The sequence below is a fragment of the Hylobates moloch genome, unplaced genomic scaffold (assembly GCF_009828535.3).
Source record: "Hylobates moloch isolate HMO894 unplaced genomic scaffold, HMol_V3 SCAFFOLD_6, whole genome shotgun sequence".
Taxonomy (NCBI): domain Eukaryota; kingdom Metazoa; phylum Chordata; class Mammalia; order Primates; family Hylobatidae; genus Hylobates; species Hylobates moloch.
In genome coordinates, this window is record NW_026652281.1 from 71914537 (window position 1) to 71938223 (window position 23687).

At 44.5% G+C, this 23687-nt stretch overlaps 1 protein-coding gene across 3 annotated transcripts in view; it reads left to right on the plus strand.

Moving 5' to 3' along the window:
• Nucleotides 1-23687, plus strand: part of VPS35L (VPS35 endosomal protein sorting factor like) — a 158644-nt gene that overhangs the window by 113358 nt on the left and 21599 nt on the right. For all 3 annotated transcript variants that reach the window (XM_032157026.2, XM_032157025.2, XM_032157027.2), the window contains one exon: nt 11315-11454. In XM_032157026.2, coding sequence (XP_032012917.1) covers nt 11315-11454 — 140 coding nt within the window. The remainder of the gene's footprint in view (nt 1-11314; nt 11455-23687) is intronic.

The window sequence follows — 23687 nt, forward strand, 5'->3', positions numbered from 1 at the left end:
GAATGGCTTGTGAAGGAGAAAAAGTGGTTTTCACTCATTTACCAGGTCTTGGTGATTTATGTTTAACTTCATATTTACTAACTTAGTTAACAGAACATCCTCTGAAGAATGTTTGATTTGATTGTTTTCTCCAACTCTAAGGCCTCTTTGGTGACAAAGTAGGTTATTTTAGTTGGAACAGTTCACAGCAGGGCAGATGGCATCAGGCTTGTCACCCATGTACACATCTGTCCATGCATGATCTATCCACCTTAGGGAGTGTCAGGGCCTAGGCTGGATGGCAGCTGCTTGTGGAACCCACAGAAAAAGGGCATGGGCAAGTCTCCTCCTGATGATCCCTCGGACCCTTATAATAGTTAAATTATAACCTGCAGTTTGCTTCCTCCTGTCAGTATTTTTTGGTCATCTTTTACATGCAGCCCACTGTGCCAAGCATTGTATGGGCAACAGGAATGCACTTAAAGAGACTACAGGCTGGGCCGGGCACGGTGGCTCACGCCTGTAATCCCAGCACTTTGGGAGGCCGAAGTGGGTGGATCATTTGAGGTCAAGAGTTCAAGACCAGCCTGGCCAACATGATGAAACCTTGTCTCTACTAAAAATACAAAAATTAGCCAGCAGTAGTGGTGCACGCCTGTAATCCCAGCTACTTGGGAGGCTGAGGCAGGAGAATCACTTGAGCCTGGAGGGAAGAGGTTGCAGTGAGCCAAGATTGCACCACTGTATTCTAGCCTGGGCAACAGAGTGAGACCATGTCTTAAAACAAGAAAAAGAGACTACAGGCCATTCAGGGAGAGCAAATCTGTTTACAATTATTACACTAGGCAGCACATGATAAAGGTCATGCAGAATGGACATAAAATGTGCTTGGGAATTTTAGAGCAGAGAGAATTAACCCTTGACTTGAAAGAGGAAAAAAAAAAAAGAGGTGGCATTGAAGAGCCTGGAAGGTCAGGGAGTATCTTGTTATACTGAAGTAAGGTGTATGGCATTCTAGGTTGAGGCCTGGAGGCTGAGAAAACAGTACATCTGGAAGAAATGAGGAGGCGATCAAGTCAAGGTGATAGTCTGGGACCTAATTGTTGAGAGGTCTGAACTCCTGGCAAAATAGTTTTATTCAGTACGTATTATTAGGTAGGTGGTTTATCTTTATTTTGCAGATGGGGAAACCGAGGCTCAGGCCATGCCTAGGAGCATCCAGCTAATAAGTGGCCTTATCTGGACTTGACCACTGTGCCTCTCTATATTAGGTTAGTTCTTCTATACCATAACGCAGGGTTGTATTTCTAATCCCAAGTGCACGTGGTTGCTAGAGGTCAATTATTACAGACTGAGCATTCGATAAACTAATTTAGGAAACAAAGAACCAAAATTAAGATAAGGAATACCTAATCCTTTCTGCTTAGGGAAATCTAAGCCTACTATTCACAGACAATACACAACCTCAAGTGAGCTACTGCAGGGATGAGAGAAAGGTATGTCATCTTAGAGTATCTCAGAGGTAGGAGTTAGGTAACACATGGGCTGAGCATGCTTGGCTCAATGAGAGAGCCCTTGACAGTTCAGAGAAAAGAGGGAGGGAGAGTGCAGGAGCCTTCTGATGATACTACGGAAGCAAAGAAGTAATTTATATGTCCCAAGTGGATTTTTCACATTAAGTGTTGGTATTCAGAATGAACTTAAAAGGCATTCTGCATAAACCAGGTGGCAAAATCAAAGTTAGATTAAGCTGTCATTGGTAGCAATTAAGCATTAATGTATAAGGTATTTAATTGTTCCTGGAGATTCATATTTCTTTATATCTTGCTCTATGTACATATCAAAATAGTGGCCCATAAGTCCTCAAACTTAACTGTTGGAATAACAAGTTCTATTACAAAAACACAGGCTAGTAATAGATAGTGGTAAATCTCTATCAGTGACTTGCCTGTGAATAACTTGGCCATTGAGACCACAAGGCTTTGCCAAAGGCACCCCATCACTTGGTGACAGCACATCTTCATTGCAGACAAAGTTTTCAGGAAGAAAATATGTCTGGATGTTGCATTTTATGTGGTAGTTTCCATGATATTGATATTGTCAATCCAAACCTAAACTCATACAGAGATAGAAAATGTTGAAGATGGATAAAGATGTTTTGCAATGGGGTTTGTATACCTTGAGAGAGAGTGATGATTTTTATAGCCAGAACTCTGCTTTACTAATACATATTCAAGAGATGGGAGTCTTCAACCCCCTGGAACATCTTGTCTTAAGAACTTACGATTTTTGGCCGGGCATGGTGGCTCACGCCTGTAATCCCAGCACTTTGGGAGGCCAAGACGGTGGATCACTTGAGGCTAGGAGTTCAAGACCAGCCCGGCCAACATAACAAAACCCTGTCTCTACTAGAAATACAAAAATTAGCCAGGCGTGGTGGCGTGTGCCTGTAGTCCCAGCTACTCGGGAGGCTAACAAGGCACGAGAATTGTTTGAACCTGGGAGGTAGAGGTTGCAGTGAGCCGTGATTGCACCACTGCACTCCAGCCTGGGCGACAGAGTGTGACCCTGTCTCAAAAAAAAAAAAAAAGAAGAAGAAATAATGGTTTTTCTATTCGTTGATCTTCCTGGGCTAGGACAGCCGTCAGTCTGAGTTACTACCCTCCTAGGTAGTTGGATTGATGGATTGAAGATCTAGGAGTGAACTGAATTACCTTTGAGGTCTTGTTTAGCCTCAGGAGTTTATGACTGACGAGTGGTAAAGATTTCCATTAGCAATGACCTAATGCATTATTGAAAAAAAGGCAAAACGCCGATTTTGAAGGTGAGTTGGGTTATCACTTCTTGACTGTCACTTATGATTCATGTATTGACTCGTTTTCCATATCACCAATGCCAACGATACAAAAGGTTGCATTTACTCCTGTAGGTCCTAGTTAAGTCTGAATTCCTTTTATCATGTATTGAGGGTGTGTGGTGAGATTGTCCTCTATACAGTTGAAAATCTAGGCAATCTGTATTTTAAATCTTAATGACTTTCACTATAAAAATTCAGAATGCTCATTTGAGAAACTTCCAACAATACAGAAATGTAGGACTCTTAAAAAGTAAAAAGCCCTGAGATAAAAGTCTCCAATAATATGCTGTATCTCCCCACCCCACCCCCAAATCTGCTGTTGTTAACAGTATGGACATCTTGATTTTTTTCTTTTATATATCCATTTTAAAATATTCATTATTCTTATATGCTCTCTGCCTCTCTATTCTACTTTCCTTTCTCCTTCCCTCACCATTTATCTATATTCTCCTATATATATATGTAGTTCTCTTTCCCCCTTAGCAATAAATGGAATTATGTCTTCTACAGTGTTTTTCATAAGCCTTTTTTGGCTTCTCTGTAAATCTTGGTGTCAATCAATACCCTCTTTGTAATGGTTGTTTGGTATTCTGTTTCTTCTTTTTTTTTTTTTAGAAGTGCTACAAATTATTTCTTCAAATGGCCCCCCTCTATTTTTTTCCTCCAAACTCCTGTTGAAAAATATATGAACTCTTCGCAAGTTTTTGCTCTTGGCAGACAATAAATAACCTGCATCTTAATTCTGAGCATTTTGAGGCTTTCTGACAGTTGTCCAATTGGTATTTTAGCCTCTTAGAATGTGGAACTCTATTGTTCAGACAGAGGCGTATTCAAAGCCTCAGTACACACAACAGATGTCAGTGGGGCTCCTCAGGTAGACGTCCCAGTGGGAGGTTACTGCCCCTGAATTATCTACAGGAGCTCGAAGAGGCCCCAGAGCATGGTATGGAGCTTTTTAAAGCCTTGAGAAGAAGAACCCTTGCAAGTGGACTGACTGGGGAGCTTCAAGCCTGAAGTCTGACTCATTTCATGGAGAAGCTAATTAGAGAGGACCCTTCCCGCCATCCTCACGGTGCAGTGCAGAACAGCATCCCTGGTTGGTCCCCACAGAGTGTGTGTCACCCCTCAGCTTGGTGCTGTGCCTTACACATACAGGGAACTGGGGTGGCTGCCCCTTAGAACAGCAGGAGTATTAAGAGTCCATGCAGTGTGTGGCCCTGTCCCTACTCCCATCTCCACCTTGTCCTACTCTGGTTAAATAGGAAGGGAGTACATTGTTTTGCCATCTTTCTGTTTTATACATTTCTAGGACTGAACATTTTACAGCAAACTTGTATTGCTGTTGTATGTTCAAGAAAAATTATTTTTAGAAATTTAAGCCTGGGCAACATAGTGAGACCCCCGTCTGTACAAAATATGAATTAAAAAAAACTAAAAATAAAAAATTAGCAGGCAAAAAAAAAATTAGCAGGCATGATGGCACACGCTTGTAGTCCCAGCCACTTGGCAGGCTGAAGTGGGAGGGTTGCTCAAGCCAGGAGGTCGAGGCAGGAGTGAGCTATGACGGTACCACTGCAATCCAGCCTGGGCACCAGAGCAAGGCCCTGTCTCAAAAAATAATAATAAAAATAGGCCAGGCACGGTGGCTCACGCCTGTAATCCTAGCACTGTGGGAGGCAGAGGCAGGCGATCATCTGAGGTCAGGGGTTCAAGACCTGCCTGGCCAACATGGTGGAATGCCATCTCTACTAAAAAAAAAAAATACAAAAATTAGGCAGGTATGCCAGGTCTGACCTGCAGACCCTGACCCAGAGACGGATGAAAGACTGACACAGATATTTTGCCTGTCAGCATGGCTAAGAGGCTCTGCTGCCTGAGTCTACAGCATTGGCCTCGATAAGCCGATAAGCTGGCAAAGTTCGCATTTATTTAGTACAGATTAAATGACAAAGGTCTCGATAAACACCACTAGAAGGTAATTAACATTGCCGACCTCCTGAGTAGAGAGCAGTCATACACCCACAGATGATCAAAGGTCAGTCTTAGGACCACATGAGTAAACAAGCTATTTAGATAAACTCCCCCACATTCACTTATTTGCTCTTTTGCTATCAACTCAAGGTAAAGAGGATTAGGCTGCCTTCAGCCATAACCCTTTCCTAAAGCTTTTGTAAAACCTTCCTGCCTTCCAAGAAAGCTTGCGTTTTTCCTATAATTTTCTCTTACAATTTCTCCCACCACCCTAACTGAGCTCCTACAGGGGCATGGTAGCAGACGCCTATAATCCCAGCTACTCGAGAGGGTGAGGCAGGAGAGAATTGCTTGAACCCAGGAGGCAGAGGTTGCAGTGAGCTGAAATTGCACCACTGCACTTCAACCTGGGTGACAGAGCAAGACTCTGCCTCAAAAAAAAGATAATAATAATAATAATAATGGTAATAATAATAATAGGCCGGGCACAGTGGCTCATGGCTGTAATCCCAGCACTTTGGGAGGCAGAGGCAGGCAGATCACCTGAGTTCAGGAGTTCGAGATCAGCCTGACCAACATGGAGAAACCCCGTCTCTACTAAAAATACAAAAAATTAGCCGGGCATGGTGGCTCATGCCTATATCCCAGCTACTCGGGAGGCTGAGGCAGGAGAATCACTTGAACCCAGGAGGTGGAGGTTGCGGTGAGCTGAGATCACGCCATTGCACTCCAGCCTGGGCAACAAGAGCAAAGTCTCAATAATAATAAATTTCAATTAAAATTCCAAGACAGTAACCTATCAGTAAGTGAAAGATTTGGTGTCCATCCTCATCCACCACTCCAATATTACACCTAATAGTTTGGCATTTATCTTGCCTGACCTTTCTATGCATCTACATAAGTTTATGTACTTTTTTTCCTTTGCAAAGATAGGCTCACACGTATACAGCTATATGATTTTTTGTCCTTTTTTTTCTTTTTTCCCCCACTACCCTCCCCCCCGATTTTTTGTATATAGTATGTCATAGATGTCTTTATACCTCAAATATACCTCAAAACATACAGATCTGCCTTATTCTCTTTATTAGCTGTATTACTTGCTTGGTGCAACAGTGCAGTAATTTCTTTTTTCTTTTTTTTTTTTTTACATTTTGGAACTTTAGGCTGTTTTCACTTTTTCTTCAAATGATCTTAGAGTTGATATAAAGATATCTTCATCCAAAGGGAACAATTGACCCAATCATTTATAGTAGCTAGGCAGCATGAATAATCAAAACATATAGTTTACCTAGCATCTTCAACTAAGCCCTTCTTTTCAGCTTCTGTCTGCATCTCACCCTTTCCCACAGCTATTTGCTTGTAACATATATTTTGGAGTCCATCTGTGAGGTTTTAGTGGCTTTGTGTTCTGAGTGTTTGATTTCTTCCTGTCCTTGCAGAAGTTTCCCAAATATCATGTTCTTTCAGTGGTCCACAGACTCTTTGAAACTAGTCAGGTTGAGAACAGAAGAGCCTGAAACTTCAGATGGAAAATGTCAAATGTGATATTTTGCCAATGAGCATCCCTGGCTTTTACTCATCATATATACAAAATGATGAGGTAGTCTGTCCCCATATTTTTAGCAAGAACCGCAACAATTCTTACAATAGAGCCCTCCAAGAGTACTACAGTGCTCTTACCAATATGGGGGCAGTGGCTATGTTTATGCAGTTTCTCTTACTATGAATACGGGGACAGTGGCTGTGTTTCTGGAGTTTCTCTTACTACAAATATGGGGATGGTGGTTGTGTTTGCTCTCTGCCCAGAAGAGAGCAGTGCCGTGAGATACGTCAGTTGCTGTGTGGAAAGAACAATAGAATGCTGTTCGAAAAAGTGAAGTCCCTGCCCCAAGAAAAAGGGGTCTCAAATACAGTCAACTGTGGTCTTGGGTCAGCAAGGCCTGAGTGGGGTTTTTCTGGTTTGGTTTTGCCATTAAGGTGGGATATGCAATGATCGTTCTGAGACATTGGAAATATAAGCCAAAAAAAAAAAAAAAAAGGATATGGAAAAGAAACATGGATGTCCCAGCTGGGAACAGTGGCTCATGCCTATAATCCCAGCACTTTGGGAGGCCAAGGCAGCTGGATCACCTGAGGCCAGGAGTTAAGACCAGCTTGCCCAACATGGTGAAACCCTGTCTCTACTAAAAATACAAAAATTAGCCTGGCACGGTGGCATGTGCCCGTAGTCTCAGCTACTCAGGAGGCTGAGGCAGGAGAATCGCTTGAACCCGGGAGGCTGAGGCTGCAGTGAGCTGAGGTAACATCACTGCATTCCAGCCTGGGCGACAGAGCAAGAGTTCGTCTCAAAACAAAACAAAACAAAACAAAAACAAAAACATGAGTGTCCTGTGAACCCCAGAGGACTTGGATGGAGGAAGCCTAGTCCATGTACTTGCTGCTTTTCCCCTTCCTCTAGTGGAACCAGGACAATATATATTTTTTCCTTTTCTAAAAAATTTTTGTGGGTGCTTAGTAAGTATATATATTTACAAGGTACATGAGATGTTTTGATTCAGGCAGGCAGTGTATAATAATTACATCCTAGAGAATGGGGTATCCATCCCCTCAAGCATTTATCCTTTGTGCTACAAACAATTCAGTTATATTCTTTCAGTTATTTTAAAATGTACAATTAAATTATTGACTAGAGTCACCATGTTGTGCTACCAAATACTAGGTCTTATTCATTCTTTCTAACTATTTTTATTTTGTACTCAGTAACCATTCCCACTCCCCACCATGCCCCACCATTACCCTTCCCAGCCTCTGGTATCTATCCTTCTACTCTCTGTCTCCATGGGTTCAATTGTTTTTATTTTTAGCTCCCACAAATAAGTGAGAACATGCAAAGTTTGTCTTCCTGTGCCTGGCTTAATTCACTTAACATAATGCCCTCCAGTTTCACCCATGTTGTTGCAAATGACAGAATCTCCTTTTTTATGGCTGCATAGTACTCCATTGTGTACGTGTACATTATCCATTTGTCTGTTGATGGACACTTAGATTGCTTCCAAATCTTGGCTATTGTGAACAGTGCTGCAACAAACAGGAGTGCAGATATCTCTTGGATATACTGATTTCCTTTCTTTTGGGTATATATCCAGTGGTGGGATTGCTGGATCATATGGTAGCTCTATTTTTAGCTTTTTCAGAAACCTCCAAATTGTTCTCCGTAGTAGTTGTACTAATTTAACATTTGCATCAGCAGTGTGTGAGGGTTCCCCTTTTCTCCACATTCTCACCAGCATTTGTCGTTGCCTGTCTTTTGGATAAAAGCCATTTTAACTGGGGTACGATGATATCTCATTACAGTTTTCATTTGCATTTCTCTGATCAATGATGTTGAGCACCTTTTCATATGCTTGTTTGCCATTTGTATTTTTTTTTTTGAGAAACATCAATTGAAATCTTTTGCCCATTTTAAAATCTGATTATTAGATTTTTTTTCCTATAGAGTTGTTTGAGCTGCTTATGTTCTGGTTATTAATCCTTTATCAGATGGGTAGTTTGCAGATATTTTCTTCCATTCTGTGGGTTCTCTTTTCACTTTGTTGATTGTTTCCTTTGCTGTGCAGAAGCTTTTTAAGTTGATGTGATCCCATTTGTCCATTTTTGCTTTGGTTGCCTGTGCTTGTGGGGTATTACTCAAAAAGGGGACAATATTATTTACTACTGGGAATCTGAGTTCTCCTTTTTCTGTAGGTCTTTAAAAAAAATCCATTATATCTTAAATGAGCTTCTATGGCTCTTAATAGCTACAAAACAAAGGGTTACATGAAGTTGACATGATTATTCTGAACTTTAAACTATAAGGATAAACTGTTCTCACATGGGGTAGGATTTGATTTCTAATTACTAAGATAAGATTGAGAAGTCTCCAGACAATATTTTCTATATGGGGCAAGTCTTCTGAGGATAGAACTAAAAATCTGCTTTGGAACCCCGCATGCCCCAACCTTTAAATAACTGTTTATTTTAGCTCCGTCCTTTAGAGTGGAAACTGGGCGGGGCGGGTGAGAGGAGCCAAGTTCTGGGGACAAAGCTGCTCTCTTTTTTAATGAGGCATAATAATAGGCACATTCTCTGGGCCAGTCAGTAACAAACACATAAATAGAAAAAAATGGTCTTTCAAGTTGCTCTGAGCAGAATTTGCATTCCCACTGAGAACCTTGTTTCATGATATACTTACTTCACTGTGGGACTGCCGGAGGACTAAGGAAATGAACTGCTTAAAGATAGGGCCTAGGAGATCCTGTGGGTTCCATAAGTAGGGCCATGTCTTTTTTTCTCTTTCTTTCTTTTCTTTTCTTTTTTTTTTTTTTTAGACAGAGCATTGCTCTGTTGCCCAGGCTTGGCTCACTGCAACCTCTGACCAACGGGTTCAAGTGATTCTCCTGCCTCAGCCTCCCGAGTAGCTGGAATTACAGGCATGTGCCACCATGCCCAGCTAATTTTTGTATTTTTAGTAGAGACAGGGTTTCACCATGTTGGCCAGGCTGGTCTCGAACCCCTGACCTCAAGTGAGCCACCGTGCCCAGTCGGGCCATGTCTTACTAGTGATCACAAGATAGAAGACCCTGCAGGCTCTGACCCTTTCTGGAGGGTTTCTCTATCAGAACCGACATCAGGTGGCTTTTCCTCAAGCCCCATATGTAGTGTCTCTCCCGAAAACAGTTGAGATAAGTGGATTCATAGACCAAAATATGTAACAGGCTTAGGAAATAAGTGTTGGCCCAATGCGGTGGCTCACACCTATAATCCCAGCACTTTAGGAGGCCGAGTCAGGCAGATCGCTTGAGCTCAGGAGTTTGAGACCAGCCTGGGCAACATGGTGAAACCCCATCTTTACAAAAAATACAAAAATTAGCCGGGGATGGTGGCACACTCCTGTAGTCCCAGCTATTGGGGAGGCTGAGGTGGGAGGATGGCTGGAGCCCAGGAGGCAGAAGCTGCAGTGAGTCGAGATCACACGACTGCACTTCAGCCTGGGTGACAGAGCAAGACCCTGTCTGAAAAAAAAAAACAGAAAAGAAAAAAAATAGTTGTTAATTAGTATGATTATGTTGGTCTCATTGCCACAGTTTATGTTGTCAACGCTTTCTCTCACTTTTTTCACCTATTTGTCCACCTGCCCATGACAGTACCCTGTTCACAGTTGGTGCTTAATAAATGTGGAAGGGGTTTGAGTTTGGGGTTCGGGAGACAGCCAGGCAAAGAAGCTTCCAGAGCAGAGCTAACTTGACTCAGAAGGCTTTACAAGGAGTGTCTTTCTGTGACATGTTTTCTTTTTTTTTTTTTTCCTCTCCTTTGAAGAAGGAAGAGATGGGAAAACTCCACCATCCATCTTCAGACACATACTCTTCTCATTAAACGTAGGCCTTTCTTCCCAGGAAAGTGAGCATTTGCTGTCCCATTTGCCCCTCTGGTGTGCTGGCCGGCGTTCCTGTTTTAATTCAGGATGCTGTTCACCCCTACAGTGTTCTCTTTGCATCACTGGAAGTCGTTTTGGAGTGGAAGTCCATTTGGACCATGAAAACATTTGATCTTGTCGAGTAGTTTAAAATTTCATTTGTCAGGTCAATGTTTTGATTGTTTTAACCTTGAGGCTTTTTCTCACAGTCAATACCTTGGCAGTTTTAGAAAGAACTTTCTCTCCCTCGCAGCCTTCCCCTCCGCCTCCCATCCTTCCTGCTCTCCCTCATCCCTTCCACCCCATCTCTATCCTGTTGTGCACACACATTCTCTCTCCTTTTCTTCCTCTCTTAACTCCCTTTGAAGTCTTCTTGTTTTACAGATTTTTTCATAGCTCTTTAAATATCTTCATTTCCCAAACGATTCTATGGAGCTGATGTTAATCAGAAGTCTTTAAGCTCTGTGTGTGTGTGTGTGTGTGTGTGTGTGTGTGTGTGTGTGTGTGTGTGCTGTGTTCCTTCAGACATTTTGATGGCTATTTAACAAAAATGGCGTGCACTAGAATAGAGTCAAACAGACCCGGGTTTGAGGTGCAGCTCTACCACCAACACTGGAACTTCCTACATACACAGGACACTGTTGCAGGATGAATTGCTTCTCTTTCCTTCCCTCATTTCTTGTCTGTGAAGTACACCCATTGACAGCACCTTCCTCGCATTGGTAGACATGAGAATTCAACGAACCAATCCAAGTTGAGCCTTTGGCCCAGGCAACTGTCATTTCTAGACTTTTTACAAAAATCTGTGACCTGCTTTTTTCACTCAGTAACCTAAAGGCAATTTAACAGAGGCTCTCTGAGCTGAAGCAGTGCCCTGTCAAGCAAATATTCCTCCAGCTCTATCATGGTTTGCAGAAACCGTCTGCTAGGACCTGCCCTCGGCATGGCCTGGCTTCCACCTAACTCTCAGGACTGGCCTTCAGGCCACGTGAAGAAGAAAGCCAACTAAATTTCCCAGAGTTCTAATACACTGACTTTTATCTTCTGTCTTGCAGCTGATGCTTTTTTCAAAGCCACTATAAGCCTCATTCCGGAAGTTCCAAAGATGATTAATATCGATGGGAAGATGCGGCCGTCGGAATCGTTCCTGCTGGAATTCCTCTGCAATTTCTTTTCTACTTTATTAATAGTTCCGGTACGTTTCCTCAGCAGAACCATAAGACATGTCTTCCTTTGACCTGCCTGATAATATTATATGTGTTCTTAGGCCTAAAACTGCAGGAACATTCTATCTAATATCTTTGTGTTGGTTTTCTAGTTAGGTATTTGAATTGCTTAATGAATTTTCTATTCTTGCTGGGTGGGGATCATACTATAATAGTAGAGGTGAGGTACTGTGTCAGCTCAGGCTGCTATTACAAAGTGCCATAGACTGGGGTCTTAAACAACATTTATTTCTCAGAGTTCTAAAAGCTGGAAGTCTGAGATCAGGGTGCCAACCTGGTTGAGTTCTAGTGAGGACCCACTTCCGGGTTGCAGACAACCATCTTCTCTCTTTTTCTGTCTCTTTTTTTTTTTTTTTTTTTTTTTGAGATGGAGTTTCACTATTGTTGCCCAGGCTGGAGTGCAATGGTGTGATCTTGGCTCACTTCAACCTCCACCTCCCGGGTTCAAGCAATTCTCCTGCCTCAGCCTCCTGAGTAGCTGGGATTACAGGCGCCCACCACCATGCCTGGCTAATTTTTGTATTTTTAGTAGAGATGGGGTTTCACCATGTTGTCCAGGCTGGTCTTGAACTCCTGACCTCAGGTGATCCACCTGCCTTGGCCTCCCAGAGTGCTGGGATTACAGGTGTGAGCCACCGTGCCTGGCCTTTTTGTGTGTTTAGGAGTCTCGCTCTGTCACCCAGGCTGCAGTGCAGTAGTACAGTTATAGCTCACTGTAGCCTTGAACTCCTAGGCTCAAGTGAGTCTCCTGCCTCAGCCTCCTGAGCAACTGGGACTACAGGCCCATCTTCCCTTTATGTCCTCATGTGACAGAAAGAAAAAGCAAGGGCAAGCTCTCCAGTCTTTTGAGCAATTGGTCCTCTGGGACCTAATTACCTCCCAAGGGCCCCACCTCCAAATCCTATCACATTGGGATTAGGGTCTTGGTGTATGAATTTGCAGGGGGATACAAACATTTAGTCCACTGCACTCTCTATACTGCCAAGGCAGAGGTGTCACTCAGTGGGGAAGGGCACAGGCCTTGGAACCAAGATGCCCGGCATGGAATCCTGGCCCATTCTTCTTCCAGCTCTGCATTCTTGGGCAATAATATAACATCCCTGGGCTGCAGTTTCCTTGTCTATAAAATGAGGATAAGAACTGTCACTTCTCTGGGTTGCCATGAATATTAAGTTAGTGAGTACTCACAAGGTCAGAACCGTGCCTCTGCACATAGTAAACTTTCTAGAAAGCACTAAGAAAGTGGCAACAAAGTTCTTTTGATGGCAAATAACAGAAACTAAAGATAGCAGAAATTAAGAGGGGCATTGTTGGAAGGATGCTAGGTTTTTCGTAGAATGGAAGAGATGTACAGCCAGGCTTGAGTTAGAAAGAATGAGGCCACTCCCGGGACCCAGCAGGAGGAATTCCTGGACCCTCCCTAGCAAGGGTCCTTATAACTTGGAGTCCATCTACTCCCTGGGGGTCTGGCAGAGTGACATGAATTTGGATGAGGAAAATGACAGCTTTATTTTAACAACCCTCTGAGTGAAATTTACCTTTCACTCAATGATGAATTACAGACAAAAAGCCACAGTAGTAGTAGCAGTAGCTGGGACTTTGTCACCAAAAGAAATCAACAGATATGTTCACATCACATTTCAGATGTGAAAGATATTTCAGAAGATTGTTTATGTTCTTCTTTCTTTAAAAGCACAGCAGTTATTAAGCCCATTGCTAGAGCTGTTAACGCATTCACAAAGAAGCAATAGATTACAGTATCACAAATGCGTTGAAGAAATATTTTGCCAGCTGTATTTTAGTATAATTGGTTTTCTTTGTAGTTTTATGTGTTTTATTTGCTGCATTAAAAATAATATTCCGGGCCGGGCGCGGTGGCTCAAGCCTATAATCCCAGCACTTTGGGAGGCCGAGGCGGGCGGATCACGAGGTCAGGAGATCAAGACCATCCTGGCTGACACAGTGAAACTCCGTCTCTACTAAAAATACAAAAAATTAGCCGGGCGTGTTGGTGGGCGCCTGTAGTCCCAGCTACTCGGGAGGCTGAGGCAGGAGAATGGCGTGAACCCGGGAGGCGGAGCTTGCAGTGAGCCGAGATCGCGCCACTGCACTCCAGCCTGGGCGACAGAGCGAGACTCCATCTCAAAAAAAATAAAAAATAAAAAATAAAAATAATATTCCAAGGGCCGGGGACCGTGGCTCATGTCTGTATCCCAGCACTTTGGGAGGCGGAGGCGGGCAGATCACCTGAGGTCAGGAGTTTGAGACCAGCCTGGCCAACATTGCAAAACCCCGTATCTACTAAAAGTACAAAAATTAACTGGGCGTGGTGGTAGGCACCTGCAATCCCAGCTACTTGGGAGGCTGAAGCAGGAGAATTGCTTGAACCTAGGAGGCCTAGATTGCACCACTGCACTCCAGCCTGGACAACAGAGCAAGACTCCATCTCAAAAAAAAAAAAAAAAATGTATTCCAAGGGCCAGGCACAATGGCTCACCCAGTAATCCCAACACTTTGGGAGGCCGAAGCGGGTGGGTCACCTGAGGTCAGGTGTTCGAGACCAGCCTGGCCAACATGGTAAAACCCCGTCTCTACTAAAAATACAAAAACTAGCCAGGAGTGGTGGCAGGCACCTGTAATCTCAGCTACTGGGGAGGCTGCGGCAGGAGAATCGCTTGAACCTGGGAGGTAGAGGTTGCAGTGAGCCAAGATTGTGCCACTGCACTCCAGCCTGGGCAACAGAGCAAGACTCCATCTCAAAAAAAAAAAAAAAGTATTCCATGGAGTGTATAGGCTTCACCTGGCTGCTGCAGGGTCCATGGCACAGAACAGATTAAGCACCACTGGTAGAGCTTAATGTGCATGGGAATCTCAGACCCTTGTTAAAATGCAGATTCGCCGGGCCCCTCCCAGAGTCTCACTCAGTAGGTTGAAATAGGCTCACAAATCAGCATTTTAAAAATCATCTCTTTGTTTTATTTTGAGACGGGGTCTTGCTGTATGCCTAGGCTGAGCTCCTGGGCTAAAGTGATCCTCCTGTCTCAGCCTCCCAAGTAGCTGGGCCAACAGGCATGTGCCACCGCACCTGGCCAATTTTTTTAAATGTTTTATAGAGGTGCATTCTCACTACAATTCCCAGGCTGGTCTTGAACTCCTGGCCTCAAGCAATCCTCTTCCCTCACCCTCCCCAGTACCTGGGATTACAGGTGGGATCAACCATATTTGGCAAATGGGCATTTTTAAAAGCCCCCTCAGTGATTCAGGGGTAAGTGGTCCTAGGACCATATTTGAGAAACATCACCCTGAACTTGAGCCATAAAAGTGCCTGAGCTCCAATGGATCCAAGTTCCTTTTTGGGGTGATGATATGTTCTAAAATTGACTGTATTGATGGTCACACAACTCTGTGAATATCCTGACAATCACTGAATTGTACATTTTAGCAGGTATACTGTTTGGCATGTGAATTATATCTCAGTAAAGCTGAGAAAACAGAAAGTGACTCAGCTTCTGACTCTCCCTGTTCGGATTCCAAGTCCTCAGAGAGAGGGGAGCGAGGTCAGGAGGCCGGGCTCAAGGACTGCGGACATGGCTTCAGGATGGGGGCCTCTTGTTGTCCTGCAGGGAGGATAGGCGGCACCCCAAGATGGGGCAGCGTGCACTGGCATTTTCTAGAGCCCCTTCACTTGACACTTGATGTCACTGTTTTCAGAGCTCCATATTAGTACTTTGTAAGTTTCTCTCTTTGGGTAAGCTAGTTATTTATCAATTGAGAAGGCAAAAGAAAAAAATCAGGGTTTTGAATTAAGCAGTTGGTAAAAGTCATTGTTTATTGATTAATCGGGACGCACTCAGCATCTGCAGGTTAAAAATCACTGGAGGCTTTTTGAAAAGCCTTCTCAGATTCAGAAGCTTCTGTTCAGTCCTGACCTGAAGATTTCATAGCACTGAGACCTTGGGAAAGTTTTATAACTCCTCAGAGCTTCAGTTGTCACCTTTCTAAGGTGTCATCACAGTGCCCACCTCAAATGACTCCTGTGAGGGTTAAATGAAATGATAGCTGGGAAAGTGCTTTGTAAACCCGAAACTCTGTCCCCTGGGATTACAGATTGATGTCTGGAGGGCAGATCCAGCTGGTAGACATGTAGACACTTGCTGGCCATGTCCTGATGGAGAACATTTGGAATGAGTTTCCTACATTTAAAAATTGGTAGATCACAGAAAATCCCAGATTTGCATCTCCCCTTGAAAAATCAGGTCCTATCACGTGGGGCCCGCATCCTGCGACCTGGCCAGTTGGCTGCAACTGGCGTATGCCTTTCTCTCCAGTTTTCCTTGGGCGCCTCTGGACCCATTAACCCCATTTCTGTTGTCCACTTGGCCCCTCAGGCATTTGTGGAAAGCGCTCCTGCTCTCAACAGGTTTATTATTCCTTGAACAGATTTATTATTCCTTGAAGAGATTTGAGTTACTATTCCTTGAACAGATTTGAGTTATTTTTCCTTGTAGCATTGCATGTGTTTTAGCTGGGGTTTAGCAGTGATATGAGACAAAGAATAGCTGCAGTTCACGACACCTCACTAGGTGCCCCATGCCTTGCCAGCGCCTCTCATTAATACTCACTTCCTGGGAGTCCTCCCCCCAAGCCCCCCAAGGTAGGAATCATTGCACCTTTTCCACTAATGAAACCTGAGCCAGAGGGCCCTTGCAATGTGCCTGAGGTCACAAAGCTTATAAGTAGCAGAGCTGGGATTCAAACCCAGGGCTGCGCTACTCCAGTGCCTGTCCTGCATGACCTAAGCCGGAAACGTTTGCAGCGTGCCTTATTTGCTCAAGTTCATTGAGCACTAGCAACCCTATATCCCTCCTTGTGGGATGCAGCATTAGTAACTACTTACAGACACTACAGGATGTTTATCCTGAATAGCCAGGGCTAAGAGCTGAATAAACTCCCAGGTGATGAGATGCACCACACCTGAGCCATGCCCACTATGAGTAGATCTAGCATGAACAAGACTCCCACATCTCACTTCTTCCCACATCTCACTTCTACCTGGTTCAATTTTTTTCTTTTTTCTTGTTTTTTTTTTTTTTTTGGAGAGTCTTCCTCTGTCACCCAGGCTGGAATGCAGCGCGCGATCTCGGCTCACTGCAACCTCTGCCTCCTGGGTTAAAGCAATTCTCGTGCCTCAGCCTCCCAAGTAACTGGGACTACGGGCGCCCTCCACCACACCTGGCTAATTTTTTTGTCTTTTAGTAGAGACGGAGTTTCATCATGTTGGCCAGGCTGGTCTCAAACTCCTGAGCTCAAGTGATCTGCCTGCCTCGGCCTCCCAAAGTGCTGGGATTTGTGCTGGGATTACAGACGTGAGCCTCTGCATGCAGCCTACTTGGTTCAAATTATTTGTTACCTTTCAGGTCACAGCTTTTATTTTAGTTTTATTGTATTGCGGTGAGAACACTTAAGGTGAGATCTACCCTCTTAACCAGTTTTTACGTGTACATTACTGTTGACCTAGGAACTGTGCTGTGTAGCAGATCTCTAGAGCTTATTCATAATTGAAACTGTCCATTGGTTAGTAATTCTTCATTTCCCTACCCCCACCCCCTGCAACCACCATTCCACTCTCTGATTCTATGAATCTGACTATTTTAGATACTTTCTTTATATGTGGACTCATTCAGTATTTGTCTTCCTGCAACTGGCTTATTTCACATAACTTAATGCTTTCAAGGGTCATCCATGTTGTTGCATATGGCAGAATTTCCTTCTTTTTTAAGGCTGAATAATATTCCATTGTACATATGTATCATGTTTTCTTTTCTTTTCTTTTTTGAGACAGGATCTCACTTTGTTATCCAGGCTGGAGTGCAGTGGCATGATCACACTCGTGGCATCAACCTTGTCCTCCTGGGCTCAAATATTGTCCCAACTCAGCCTCTTTGAATAGTTGGGACCACATGGGTGAGCCACTAGGCTCATCTAATTTTTTATTTTTGTGGTGACAAGGTCTCACTGTTTTTCCCAGGCTGGTCTTGAACTCCAAGGCTCAAGTGCTCCTCCAGCCTTGAATTCCTAAAGTGCTGGTGTTACAGATGTGAGTCACTGCACCCAGTCTTTTTTTTTTTTTTTTTTTTTGTGTCTTGCTCTGTTGCCTATTCTGGAGTGCAGTGGTACAATCATAGCTCACTGCAGCATGAGCCACTGCACCCAGCTACCCCATTTTTCGTTAGCGATTTATCTGTCAATGGACATATAGATTGTTTCTGCATCTGAGCTCTTGTGAATAATGCTGCAGTGAGCATGGGAGTGTAGGTATCTCCTCAAGATCCTGATTTCAATTTGTTTGGATATGTACCCAGAAGTAGCATTGCTGGGTCATGTGGTAGCTCTATTTTTAATTTTTTTAGGAAACTCCATACTGTTTTTCTTTTTTTTTTTTTTGAGGGGTCACCCAGGCTGGAGTGCAGTGTTGCAGTCTCGGCTCACTGTAACCTCCGCCTCTCCAGTTCAAGTGATTCTCCTGCCTCAGCCTCCCAAGTAGCTGGAATTACAGGTGTGTGCCACCACGCCCAGCTACTTTTTGTTTTTTTAGTAGAGACAAGGTTTCACCATGTTGGCCAGGTTGGTCTCCAACTCCTGACCTCAGGTGATCAGCCCACCTCTGCCTCCCAAAGTGCTGAGATTACAGGCGTGAGCCACTGCACCCAGCCCCCATACTGTTTTTCATAGTGACTGCACTATTTTGCTTTCCTATCCACAGTATGCAAGGTTTTCTTAAAGGATGGGTTTGAAAGTTTGATTCATTTTATTTGTTTAGAAAAGATAGGAACCACCGGGCATGGTTGCTCATACCTGTAATCCCAGCACTTTAGGAGGCCAAGGCGGGTGGATCACCTGAGGTCAGGAGTTCGAGACCAGCCTGGCAAACGTAACAAAACCCCATTTCCACTAAAAAATACAAAAATCAGCTGCGCATGGTGGCATGCGCCTGTAATCCCAGCTACTCAGGAGGCTGAGGCAGGAGAATCATTTGAACCCAGGAGACAGAGGTTGTAGTGAGCCAAGATCATGCCATTGCACTCCAGCCTGGGTGACAAGAGCAAAACTCCGACTCAAAAAACACACACACACAAAGAAAAGATAGAAACCATTTGATACCAGATCAAGTCCCTGGTCCGATTTATTGATGCTTACAAATGTGGGAGTAAACAGTCCCCAGGGTGGCCCTCTCTCCCCTGCAGACAGAGAACTTTTTGGAGCGTGTTAAAATGTTCTGCTTTAGCATCAGTAGTCGTCAGCCTAGTCAGGGACTAGTTTGTGGAATAATCTTCCCTATATAATCAAACTGGCTCGTTTCATGTAACAATGTGGTAAGACAAAGTAGACTTGACTGAACAAGTTCAGTATCATAGTTTTGAGGCCTAGTTTTGATTCAGTTGCAATTTGCAGGAAATGGAAATGCTACTACCATCAGTTTTCTAGCACTAATGATCTGGGGTCCAGCAGGAAGATGTCTTTTCTCCTTCTTATCCTGGAGAAAAGATCCAGCCATAAACACAGCAAGATGTCCAGGTCTATGTTTCATCATTCAGTCTATTCCACAAACATTTGTCAATCCAGGAATTAAGGAGTGAGCAAGAGAAGCATACCCCCACTCAGGAGAACAGACTTCATGTTAAACAAATAAGTGCACATTTAACTACAATTGCACAAAGCGCCATAAAGAACTACAGAAGCCAACTACAGTTGGCACTGGTCCACCAACAGGCTGATGACTACTGATTAGTGCTGGAAAACTGATGGTATTAATAATAACACTTCCAGCTTCTCAGGAGGCTGAGGCGGAAGGAATGCTTGAGGCCAGGAGTTTGAGATCAGCCTGGGCAACATGGCAAGACCTCATCTCAAAAGAAAGAGTTTCCTTTTTTTCTTTTTTTTTGAGATGGAGTCATGCTCTATTACCCAGGCTAGAATGCAGTGGTGTCGGGGGGAGGGACAGCATTAGGAGATATACCTAATGCTAAATGACAAGTTAATGGATGCAGCACACCAACGTGGCACATGGATACATATGTAACAAACCTGCACATTGTGCACATGTACCCTAGAACTTAAAGTATAATAATTAAAAAAAAAAAGAATGCAGTGGTGTGATCTCTGTTCACTGCAACCTCCGCCTGCCAGGTTCAAGTGATTCTCTTGCCTCTGCCTCCCAAGCAGCTGGGATTATAGGCACCTGCCACCATGCCTGGCTAATTTATTTTATTTATTTATTTATTTATTTATTTATTTATTTATTTATTTATTTTGTATTTTTAGTAGAGATGGGGTTTCACCATCTTGGCCAGGCTGGTCTTGAACTTCTGACCTCATGATCCACCCGCCTAAACCTCCCAGAGTGCTGGAATTACAGGCGTGAGCCATGTGTCCAGCAAGAAAAAGTTTTTTAATGAACCATAGAGACTTCTCAGAGCCCCAGATTTGGAGAAGGGGGTCAGATAATCAGGAGAGTTCCCTAAGAAAGTGCCATCTGAGCTGTGATCTGAAGGAAGACTAGTAAGTAGTCAGCTAGGCACAGATGGGGAGAGGAGAGGGCATTCTGGGCCGAGGACACAGCATGGGTGAAATCCTGGAGGTGGGAAGCAGCACTGTGCCCCAGAGGGACTGGAAGAGAGCCAGAGTGACTGGCACATCGGGAGGGCACAGGGGACGCCCAAGGAGCTGGTGAGACAGACAGGACTGAGAGAAACAGCAAGCCGGTCCCAGAGAGCCTCCTGTCAAGTGGTGATCTGTCTCCCCTCCTCCTCCCCTGCCCTCCCACTATCTCTGTTTTCCCCAGTGCCCTTTCTTTCCTTTCCCTGTTCTTTCTTTTGGAAGAACATAAGAGCTCACCTGTGTTCTGGTTCCTTTTCTAAAGGGCTTTATGATTACTTAACCAACCTCATAACCATGGGGCAGCCAACATTTCACAAATATTCACTCCAAACAAGCCTGTTATTATCTCCTTCGTTTCATAGAAGTGGAAACTGGGGTGCAGAAAGATGAAGGGTCAGCATCTGGTCAGTGACGAGCCCGGGTCTAAGGCCAGGATGTCTGCCCAGCTGCCATGCTCACTGCCTCTCATCTTGGTTCTCCTAGGAAGAGTTAGTTATTTCTAGGGTAGTATTAGATTGGTGCAAAAGTAATTGTGGGTTTTGCCACTGAAAATAATTACTTCTACACCAACCTAATACTTTTTCTCCCAAGGGGTTCAGTAGAAGGATTCTTGCAGACCAGAAACCCAGAGGGTTATTGCTGATGTGGTAGGTATTGGGCCAGCAGGGAGAGAGGTCTGAGCCCCTGCCAGGTGCTACCTGGAAGCCACTTTGTCAGCATTTGTTTGTTCCACTTGGGAGGCAGCCCTGCCAGGGACACTTGGGGACACCTTTTCCCACTGGAAGCGCCATCTGAATCCAGAACCGTTTTCTTTGTCTTAAAAAAAAAAAAAAAATCTGTGTCTGCCTTACTTCCAGCTGTTGGCACTGAACCATCCATACAATTTTTTTTTTTTTTTTTTTGAGAGGAGTCTCGCTCTGTTGCCCAGGCTGGAACACAGTGGCGCGATCTCGGCTCACTGCAACCTCTGCCTCCCAGGTTCAAGCGATTCTCCTGCCTCAGCCTCCCGAGTAGCTGGGATTACAGGTGCATGCCACCATGCCCAGCTAATTTTTGTATTTTTAGTAGAGATGGGGTTTCACCATGTTGGCCAGGCTGGTCTCAAACTCCTGACCTCAAGCAATCCACCCGCCCCGGCCTCCCAAGGTGCTGAGATTACAGGCTTGAGCCACCACACCCAGCCCATCAGTACAATTTAAAAAAAAAAAAGTTACAACCACTGAAGCATGGATGTCACATGGGAAACTTTGTCCATGTACAGAAGGTCGGAAATAGTCTCCCACCTCTTTGGTTGTGAGCAAAAGCTCACGGAAATGGCTCACTACAAACCTTTACGTCTCCACTGGCCCTTGTACCACCTTTTTGACAGTGTGTTGCATGGTCTGTCACAAGACTTATGCATTTGTGTTGAAATGAAGTTGCTGGAACATTCAGATTGTTGTCTATTCCCATGGCAGATCTTTAAATAAAATATATTTTTGGACAGCCACATAGCAGAACCGAATAGCCTAGTTAAAAACAGCTGTTAGCAAAAGAAGGCGGGGGCAGTTCCCAGCTGAAACCAGCTCTGAGTGGAAGGCAGATCATGGCATGGGCAATTTTGATGTGTGTAGTTTGTGGATGTCAGACTCCTGAGCATCTTGTATTCTCATTCTTGCCAGTATCAAAGAGCAATTCTTTTTTTCTTTTTGTAAGATGGTCTCACTCTATCACCCAGGCTGGAGTGCAGTGGTGCCATCATAGCTTTCTGTTGCTAAGACCACAGGCGCACACCACCACACATGGCTAATTTTTTTTTCTTTTGTAGCAACAATATTTGTTATGTTGCCCAGGTTAAGAACAATTATTTATTTATTTATTTATTTATTGGAGACAGAGTCTCGCACTGTCACTCAGGCTGGAGTGCAGTAGTATGATCTCTGCTCGCTCATCCTCCACCTCGTGGGTTCAAGCAATCCTCCTGCCTCAGCCTCCTGAGTAGCTGGGATTACGGGCGCACACCACCACACCCGGCTAATTTTTGTATTTTTAGTAGAGACGGGGTTTCGCCATTTTGGCCAGGTTGGTCTCAAACTCCTGACCTCAAGGGATCCGCCCATCTCAGCCTTCTGAAGTGCTGGGATTACAGGCATGAGCCACTGCTATCTAGCCCAGGCTAAGAGCAATTCTTACAGATATTAACAGCTTGTATAAAACATCCCACGCCCCTCCACAATTGTCCTCACCCACTTGAAAGTATGACTGCGATATGTACACACATTCACGTTGGATATAATGGCAATGCTGTTCTCATACTCCATACTTGTATTCTAAGTAGCTGACTGCATGTATGCCTCCCCCAGTTCACAAGTTCTATAAAGTCAGAGACGCTGTTTATCTGCAGAGAGGCAGTGCGAATATGGTACCAGTAGTTAGAAATGTCCACTCTGGAGCCAAACTCCTGGGGATTGAACCTGGGGTCCCCATATACCAACTGTGTGACCTTGGGCCACTTAACCTCTCAGTGGCTCATTTCCTACCTGTGAAATGGGGCTTCATCATAGTATCACCCTGGACCATAGAAAAGCTATGGTAGCTGCTATTAATGTTAGCTGCTGTTGTTTTCGTAGCCACATCAGTGCCTGACACATAGAAGGTACCCAAAAACTGCAATCCATTCAACATTGTTCACCCAATGCATGTCAGTGTCCAGCACTGTCCCAGGAGCCAGAGACAGGGCTGGATTGAATGTCATCAGGGACACCATCCACATTGAGTTCCGGGAGGCACCATTAACAGAATACAGTGTGCAGCCAGCAGACCTGGCGGTGTATTGGCAAATGCAATATATGAAGTGCCTGTCCTCCTGGAGATTATAGGCTAGCATGAAACAGAGAGAACCAGGAAAACCACGAGATACTGTTGGGCAGGTCATTGAAGGAATACATAAGATCATTTCAGATAGTGAGAGGTGCTCTGTAAAAACAACACAGAGGCTGGGCACGGTGGCTCACGCCTTCAATCCCAGCAGTTCAGGAGGCCAAGGCAGGTGGATCACTTGAGCCCAGGACCTCGAGACCAGGCTGGGCAACATGGCAAGACCTCATCTCTACAAAAAATAGAAATTCGCCAAGCGTGGTGATATGTACCTGTAGTCCCAGCACCTCGGGAGGCTGAGGTGGAAGATCGCTTGAGCTCAGAAAGTCAAGGCTGCAGCAAGCCATGATCGTGCCACTGTACTGTAGCCAGAGTGACAGAGTGAGACCCTGTCTCAGAACCAGCCCCCCCACCCCAAAAATAGGATGATTTGTGATGAAGAGAGAGTAAGAGGGCTGCAGATGGAACGTCAGGGAAGGCCTCATTAAGGAGCTAATGTGTAAGATGAGAACTGCAGGCTACCAAGGAGCCAGTCTGGCCAAGCCCTGGGGCATAGACTCAAGTCAGAGAGAACGTGCCTGGCTGGAGGCCAGAACCTGGACGTGTGTGCCGGCCCCTGGTGCCACTCTGTGCCCTTTGTCCTACTGTGTGTGGGGGAGACTGGCCTCTGGGGACTGCCTCACCTATC